Source organism: Salmo trutta, chromosome 14, assembly GCF_901001165.1.
Source record: "Salmo trutta chromosome 14, fSalTru1.1, whole genome shotgun sequence".
Lineage (NCBI taxonomy): Eukaryota > Metazoa > Chordata > Actinopteri > Salmoniformes > Salmonidae > Salmo > Salmo trutta.
In genome coordinates, this window is record NC_042970.1 from 15,534,165 (window position 1) to 15,542,299 (window position 8,135).

Below are 8,135 nucleotides of genomic sequence, written 5' to 3' on the forward strand. Positions count from 1 at the left end.
AGATCCAGTATGAATTAATTTGAAGCATGTACTGCAATTTGCTTCTTAAAAATTTAACTGAATTTAACTTCATCCTCATTGTATGGATCGACATAATACAGTTAACTTTTATTCTGGAAGATTTATGAATTAATCTGATGCACTATTATTCTGAAAAAAGGAATGATGCCCGGAAGTTAATACCCCTAATGAATGATTGAAATTGTTGGTTATTTTGTATTTAATAGTTAGTACAGTCAACTTACTTAGACCACATTCAGCTGGTTTTACACAATATTCATTAATATAGTCAAACGCTTATATTGGAATTTCACATTAGCTACATTTTTTACCTTCTTTATGTCAACTGCTTCACGTGTTGGTCTTGTGTCAAGAGGAAGTGGAATACCATGTGGATACGATTACGAAGACGATTGAACGAGGTTTATAACTGCTTTAAACCACTTAAAGACGGATTTATTGGACACAAGGTAAATTAAGATGACCTTTCCTATAAAGTGTTGCACGTGGATTGCAAGGAACGTGCGTTGTTTACAGTATAACCATAGCTGGAATTAATTATTGAATGAAGCCTCGTAATATATCCTCATAATATTCTCTCTATCGCCGTCTCGCTCTCTCCCTTCCTCCAGTGGCTGTGCACGTCTCCGTGTGTGGCTGAATGCGTCCCAGCCTTACCTACAGCTAGCAGGCTCACGGTGGAGCAAGCTGTCAAGTTATGGACAGGCCATTTCCAGCAAAGAGGTGTCTCAGAGCCACATCTCTCCAGCCAGTACATCATTGCACATTTGCTTGGTGCTAAAACAGTGAGTTTCTGAACCCAAAATATGATCCTTGCAAATCGTTTGTTCACCTTTCCAGCTTTTATCCTTCTCAGTCTATCGGTCTCCCACTGAAGGAATCATCTAACCCTCAGCCTCTTCCCCTCGCAGTTAGAGGGCATTGGACAGGACAGGCTGGCTGAATTCCTGACACAAGAACAGACAGAGCAGACATGGGAGCTCTGTACCAGACGTCTCACCAGGTACATACAAGCTTAGTCTTAACGTGCTACAGTCAGTGACAGTGCACTTGACCTATTCTTCTGTCTCTGTGAAAGGCTAAGAATTTCATTGGAAAGTGTAGCCTACATTGCGTGAACATGTGAAATGTGCTGTGTGTTCAGAATGCCAGTGCAGTATGTGATTGAAGAGTGGGACTTCAGAGATCTGACACTGAAGATGAGACCTCCCGTGTTTATCCCCCGACCTGAAACTGAGGTACACTTTTTTTATTTAACCTTTATTTAACTAGGCAAGTCACTTACACACATACTATAAAACAAGTTGTTTGAAATACAAGGGACCATAGTCTCTTGTGATAAGAGTGCATTTACATATTTCATTCTGTGACTGTCGTCAGAATTTCCATTGCAGAGACATGACCTTCTGTCAAGCTATGGTTGCACGTCTGTCTGTCTGTGCAGGAGCTGGTTGGCCTAGTGCTTACAGATCTCCAGATGAAGCAGGGGACTGGATTAAGTGAGGAGACCAGTTTCAGGTGCCTGGAAGTGGGTTGTGGCTCTGGTGCGATCTCCCTCAGTCTACTTAAGAGCCTCCCACAGGTGTGCTCTCCCGCTCTTTTACTTTCTCCCTTTCATATCATGTTCCTTGATCTCTGAGCCCCTTCCCTCGAACAACACTGATATTTGAGTTTCTCTCAGCTCAGAGCGATTGCTTTAGATAAAAACAAGGATGCTGTGGATCTGACAAGAGAGAACTCACACAGGTAATCATAAAAACACAGGATATCAATTTTACTTTGATTAGCTGATTTTGATTAGCGACATTAATTCATGTTTTGTGACTGTGCAAACCTGATTGGCTGTATGTTACAGTTTGGGGTTCCAAGACCGACTTGAGGTTCACCATATGGATGTGATGAGAGGTAAGGTCAATAGGAATGATGGGGGGAGGGATATATAAAATCGGTAAAGGAAGATGAACCATACAGATGTTACATTCATATTTGCCAATTTCAAGGGTGTGATTTTATGTTATGTTCTAGATGCAAACATAATTGTGAGCATGTGCAGTCCAGTCTCCGCTTTGGTCAGCAACCCTCCGTACCTGTTCTCAGAGGATATGACATCACTTGAACCTGAAATCCTCAGGTGAGATGAGCAGTCGCACGCACACACAAACGCACGCACACTTAGAGTTCAAATGGAGGTATATGAACTCCAGTGTTCTGTGCTGACATCCTCAGGTTTGAGGACCATGCTGCTCTGGATGGGGGGAAAGATGGCATGCAGGTGATAAGACACATTCTGACTCTGGCTCCAAAGCTCTTATCAAACGATGGGTAAGGCACTGGGTGTATTTTCTGCATCTAGAACATAACATAAAATCACACCCTTGAAATTGGTCAATATGAATGTATCATTGCTATCTGTATAATATCCCTCCTCCCATTGTTCCTAGTGACCTTACCTCTCATCATATCCATATGGTCAGTTCTGGAGCCCCAAACTGTATTGGAAGTGTTTATGCAGGCCACAGTGTTTGTTTTTAAGGGAATAGTCACAGTAGGCCAATATTATTTTAGATGTACCGTTTTGTTGTCGCACATGAAGAAGCTTTCTGTCTAGTCACTCTGTTGGATCTATTGTAAAGCAGATCTCACCACTTTGATCTCTGTTTTTCAATGGTTTGAGAAGTTTCACTTCACTGTGTTTTCATTTCTTCCTGTCTTGCAGTCGTGTATACTTGGAAGTAGACCCACGTCATCCACATCTCATCCAGCAGTGGGTAGAGGAAAGTGTTGAAGGGTTACACTACTTGCACACGCATCGTGACATCACTGACAGGTCAGGAGTAAATCACACTGCTATATCTTTGTTAAAATAACTCCATTTACAAAATCTTCGATCAAGAAATGTATTAATATTGAACGCCCGATTCATATTCTCTCTGTCCCTTATAGGCCTCGTTTCTGCATCCTTCAAAAAAAGGAGTGCCACACAGATCAGGACCAGCGTTGAGACTGTGTGAGATATGGATCCTGTTTCACTGGCTTCAGACCAGCCTGCTACAGCCTCAACACCCACCATCTATCTGCCACGTACTGTACACACTACTGATCTCAAATAGTGTAGAAATTCACAAACACGCACAAATGGGCTACATTTATACCTGAGGACATTGTAGGTGCTAATGTGTGTTTGTGTGGCAATAAAGGAGGGTGATAGTGACAGAGCGAGGAGTAGGCTGAAGGTAATTACTGAGAGGCTTTTCTTAGAACCCTCCCTCTCAGAATTTCACCCTCCCAGAAGGCATTCAGTAGTTCTACGAATCAAGGGATTCGCCCTCCCCGCTGACTTGGCTGCTGACTCAGATTCACTCTTACACAAAAGCACATTGAATCCAGCCTATACTGCCTCGTCGATTCTGCTGTGTACACACTTACCCGAGGGGGGTTTAATCTCTGTTATAAAGATTGGGCACACTTCCCATGCAACCCATTTCTTCTGTGGATGTAGGCTATAAAGCTCTGTGGCATTTGACCCACCAAAAGACAACGGGACATTGAAGACAGGAGCAGTATAACTCATGTTGAATATTGTTTTAATAAAAAAAGGGATATGTACAGTGTTGGGGGTAAAAAAATGACAATGTTGACTAAACAAAAAATTAAACAATTTACATCTGACTGAAAAACAATCCACTGCTCAGAAACAGAAAGAAAACCTCTATCCCTCATATCACGAGGATGCACCATGTGTTTTCCAATGAATCACCTCTGTGAATTGTGGTACACAGAACCCATACTTCCCTCTGACAAATCCAAAACCAGGCACCATTTTCTGGAAGGTTCTTTCCCAAACATGGTCTCATGACCAACCGTATGTCTGATGTGGCTCCATTAGTTGCCAGTGCAGTGATGTTGTTTCCAGCTGCCAGGGACCTCTTACTGACAGCGCTCCTCAAGGTTTAGTTGAACTGTTTCATTTAATTCAGCACCAGAGGACCCTCATACATGGAAGGGGTAGTCCTGCAGGTAGCGCACCAGTGGGCGTGGCAGTGGCAGCTGGTCCGGACAGCCTGTGCTGCGGTTGATGGTGAGGCGTGTGAGGTGCTGGAGGGAGGGGAAGGCCTGGGGCTTGTGCAGGGCCCGCTTGAGCTTCAGCACTACTGTGCTCTCCTGAACTGTCCTCTGGGCGGGCTGGGCGCCATGAGTCTCCTCCACCTTGCCCTTCTGCACCTTCCTCGTTGGTCCTACATAGTACTGCACCATGCTAGGCACGTCAGGAAAGGACAAAAGGCTGGGTCGGGCTGGCGAACTGGAGTCTAGCAGAAACCGGGCTCCACTGTACTGGATGCGTATGCTGGTGGGGCCACGGGCAGTCCTAACAGACAGGGTCAGCATGTACAGGGGATGGCTGCTGTCTCGAATCAGAAAGGCCCCCTCTGACGCTGCCTGGAGAGCTGCATGGGCCTGACCTGCTGTGATGGCTCCCCAGTACCAGCCTGCAGAGAGAGAGAGGTCAAAGTTTATTCACTTATTCAATGGTTTAGATTTTAGTAATAATCCTGTAGTAAGCAGTCGGCTGGATGAATTGAAACGCAAGTAGCTCTTGTTACCAAAAACATTAAATCCATAACAGGGGTTTAGGGAGCCTGTTGGATGGAGTTTACAGTTTGAATATTCAATTTGTATTACCTGAGGTATCAAGGTAGAAGAAGTTTTTGGCGATGGTGCGCAGGTCATTCGTGGGGTCCCACTGTGGAGGGGTGCTGTGAAGGCAGTGAGGTGAGGAGATGCTCCCTGTCCGCATGCCCACGGGGCCCTCTGTGGGGCTGCCAGACAGCAGTGGTCTGGGGCTGTAAACAAGAGACTACAACAATGAGCACAGGACAAGTGTAGGAGACAGTAGGGAACAACCAGGTGAATCTTTCATTACATTACCCACTATCCTGTTAAAGGATAAGTCCTAATATTGTCATAGGCTAATTAATCAGGGGGCGGACTGAAACCAGAAATCTGCCCTGGCATTGCTAACACACCAGGCAATTTTTTTCCCTCGAGGCCCCCTCACTGCACCATTTTTTCCCCCTCCAGGATACCTCACCGGACCATTTTCTCCCCCCTCCAGGACCCCTCACCAGACCATTTTCCACCCTCCAGGACCCCTCACCAGACCATTTTTTCCCCCGAGGCCCCCATTATTACTCAAGTAATTGTCATTTTGCACACAAAAAAAACAAGTTAGACAGGCCCAATGGGCTGAAAATGGACCAGCCCATCTGGCATTTGTCTGAAATGCAAGATGGCCAGTCCACCCTTGGCCTTAATGTTTTGTTGGGGGGTAAAATGTTTTGCTGGAACAAAGCTCATAATTTGGGAGTGGTGGCTTTACAAGACCTCAAATCTCAACATTAAATCTCGCATGGCTCCCTTGTAACATTGGCCAGACAAAGACCCCTGACATCAAGCAGTGTCACTGACTGAGTGTGAACTGATTTAGATGCTCAGAAACGGGTTAGACTTGTCACAATTGGAAGTATTATAATATATGAATTCACAACAGGGTTGGGGTCGATTCCAGTTTAATTCGAAATTCCAATAAAATTCTTGAAATCACGCATGAAGAGGAGAATCTGTTGAATTCAATTCGAATTTAAACAATCTTCAAGTTATGGATTTTGAATTGGATTAGAATTTAAACTGTTTGGACTGTTTGAATTGGAATCGTAAAAACGTTTCATTTTTGGAATGTAATATTATAATTAATGAACCTAGTATCAAATGTATTGCAGGATTTGTTTTAAATTTCAACTTGTATATTTCTATTTACAGTATAGCTAGGCTATCTGCACAACAGAATTTGTGCAATTGTTAGTGATAATATTTAATTGGGAATTGAGTTCTTGGAATTTAAATATTGGAATTGACAGTAATTGAATTATTTCAGAATTCTAAGAATGACCTGGAATTGTTATTGAATTAAATGGAATTTATAGAGAGAAACACTACTTTTGTCTTTGCCATTTGATTTTGAATATCAACATCAAAGCATGAAATGTTACATCGAACAGGGACATAGAAATGTGAACTTACCCTTGAACACAAAGAATCATGATCGTGAGTCTTCAATATTCCACAATAGTTTAATTCCACAGCGGTTTTTACGAAAATATATAGCTGGTCGATACAAAGGAATGTTCTTATTTTATTCTAATTAATGTCTCACGCAAATGTTTAGTGAATAGAGACGCATCCGAAAATGAATAAACTAACAATCTAATTCAAAAGCACTAAAATAAATGTGAAATGTAGCAGATGAGTGCTGTCTCTAAAATGGGTTCTTAGCATGTGAGGGAGGGTGTGTGGGTTCGGCTTTTAAAATGAACCAATTCCAAGAATTCTACTCTGTGATTCTATTCTGAGAAGTGTTCAGTACACCGGAGCTTCTGACGTCATGCGCACCGCCACCGAGCGTGTCCACATTTTATTATTTGAAATCTGTTACTGTGAATGCCAGTGTAAAAAAATAAAATAATTGCTCGTTCCTGGTGAGTCTAAATTCATCATAGTAATTCAGTCTTGCTGCGCTCGCTGCCAGGAATCGGACTCTACCTTCCCCCTAGTCACTTTCCAAGAATCGGTGCGATTATCTCCGCCCACGAGACCTGCAGCCAGCCCTCTACACATTCGGGGAATTGAGTCACTAGAATAATGGGTATGCGAAACGAATAGGGTTTTCCCAAATAATATAGACATTCGTCAGATGAAAATACCTATAAACAGAGGGTGAACGTAGATGTCATTTCTTACGGGTACGGAATATCCAAGTGCGTGCACCCTTTTTTTTTATATTATAAAAAAATACATGGGAGCCTACTCTGCTGACTGACAAACAGATCAATAAAAACGATGTCTGATCCATATATAATTGGCCTACGAAAAGTGGAGACAGAAATACAATATGACCTCCATCTAACCTGGAGGAGGAAATTATTGTAAAAAAAAACTAAAGCGACACTGACCCATTGCACGGATGTCCACGCGCCACGGTCTCGGTCACTCATCTCCGCCTTGGCAACATGTAAGTGTTCACCTCAGCACTAGCGGTTCTGACAACAATTTTGGACCCCCTTGTGGCCCCCTTAAATGTGGAGTATGAAGTAATTATTACAGTGGCAACGCGGAGCATGGTCTTTTGCCTGCTAATGCAGTGAAGAGAACGATATGACAACAATAACGTCTAATGTAACTGGCCCCTCTAACAGTACAACTGGCCCCAGCTTGGCCCCCCAATTGAAATGGTCTAGAACCGCCACTGCTCGTCAAACCACAACTCAATTTGGAGCTTATACCAACCGATTTCCAGTCAATTCGCTAATTATTCATGTGGCTGATATGCAGTAATGTCAAATAATGGTATAATAGCCTATAGTTTTTTGGGCTTGACCATACCGCCTTACTTTCACCCCTGCTTATAAACAAATGTGATGTTAGGTCTGGTGTGGTGGCCTAACATTAATTTGCCACTGAAATGGCTCGTTATTTGTGATAGACTTGTTCAGTAGAGTAAGGTAAGCTTTGAAACAAACTGTTGAAAAGGTAATTGAATTCGTCATCCAGCTGGGCTGACCTGGCTGGAAACCCACTGTTGTACAGACTTTTGTCTCTGACCAGCACCAATAAACCTGTTTCAATTAATCAAGGTCTTGATGATTGAATCAGGCCCGTAGCAGTACTAAACTGGAACTGTGTGGGGGACCAGTATTGAACGACAATACACTGTTGAAGAAATGTTGTGTAATATGTCAATATATATGGATTTTTGGGGTGCCTTTACCTTATGTTAGTCTAAACATGTAAAAAGTGTCAGATGTTTTAATTAACCTGCTCTCAAAGGCATGTGGGCTATTAGGATACTCGCTATTTAAATTTTAGAAATTCCTTGCAGATCTTAATTAACAGGCTCTAAGCTCTGTGGTATTTATGCATGGCTGCCTGTGCATGTTGACAATCTGTGCTTATGTTAAAAGATGGTAATTTGCTTCCTCAACAGGCCAGTCAGTGGTGCAGCAGTCTAGTCAGAAGTGTCCTCCCTGTCCCCTCTACTTGTCCTTTATTAGCGGCCACAA

The 8,135-nt window shown here is 42.9% G+C and overlaps 2 protein-coding genes across 2 annotated transcripts; one reads left to right on the top strand and one right to left on the bottom strand.

The window, feature by feature from the left end:
- The first annotated feature begins 178 nt into the window (after positions 1 to 178).
- On the top strand, positions 179 to 3,687 carry hemk1 (HemK methyltransferase family member 1). Its single transcript, XM_029774605.1, has 11 exons — positions 179 to 470; positions 633 to 806; positions 933 to 1,024; positions 1,166 to 1,259; positions 1,466 to 1,603; positions 1,703 to 1,767; positions 1,877 to 1,926; positions 2,047 to 2,152; positions 2,248 to 2,343; positions 2,738 to 2,848; positions 2,965 to 3,687. Exons 1-11 carry the CDS (start codon positions 390 to 392, stop codon positions 3,020 to 3,022), a joined length of 1,065 nt encoding a protein of 354 aa, XP_029630465.1. The 5' UTR covers positions 179 to 389; the 3' UTR covers positions 3,023 to 3,687.
- cisha (cytokine inducible SH2-containing protein a) lies at positions 3,589 to 6,581 on the bottom strand. Its single transcript, XM_029774607.1, has 3 exons — positions 6,100 to 6,581; positions 4,702 to 4,862; positions 3,589 to 4,508 (listed from the first exon to the last, which is right to left on the bottom strand). The coding sequence occupies exons 1-3, from the start codon at positions 6,117 to 6,119 to the stop codon at positions 4,012 to 4,014; spliced, it is 678 nt and encodes a 225-aa protein (XP_029630467.1). The 5' UTR covers positions 6,120 to 6,581; the 3' UTR covers positions 3,589 to 4,011.
- Positions 6,582 to 8,135: the final 1,554 nt, after the last annotated feature.

Coding starts and splice junctions, on each gene's coding strand:
- cisha (XM_029774607.1), bottom strand. CDS start 6,119: ATGATTCTTTGTGTTCAAGG. Junction 4,863..6,099: donor ATGATTCTTTGTGTTCAAGG/GTAAGTTCACAT, acceptor TCTTGTTTACAG/CCCCAGACCACTGCTGTCTG. Junction 4,509..4,701: donor CTTCTACCTTGATACCTCAG/GTAATACAAATT, acceptor CTCTCTCTGCAG/GCTGGTACTGGGGAGCCATC.
- hemk1 (XM_029774605.1), top strand. CDS start 390: ATGTGGATACGATTACGAAGACGATTGAACGAGGTTTATAACTGCTTT. Junction 807..932: donor ATTTGCTTGGTGCTAAAACA/GTGAGTTTCTGA, acceptor TTCCCCTCGCAG/TTAGAGGGCATTGGACAGGA. Junction 1,025..1,165: donor TGTACCAGACGTCTCACCAG/GTACATACAAGC, acceptor CTGTGTGTTCAG/AATGCCAGTGCAGTATGTGA.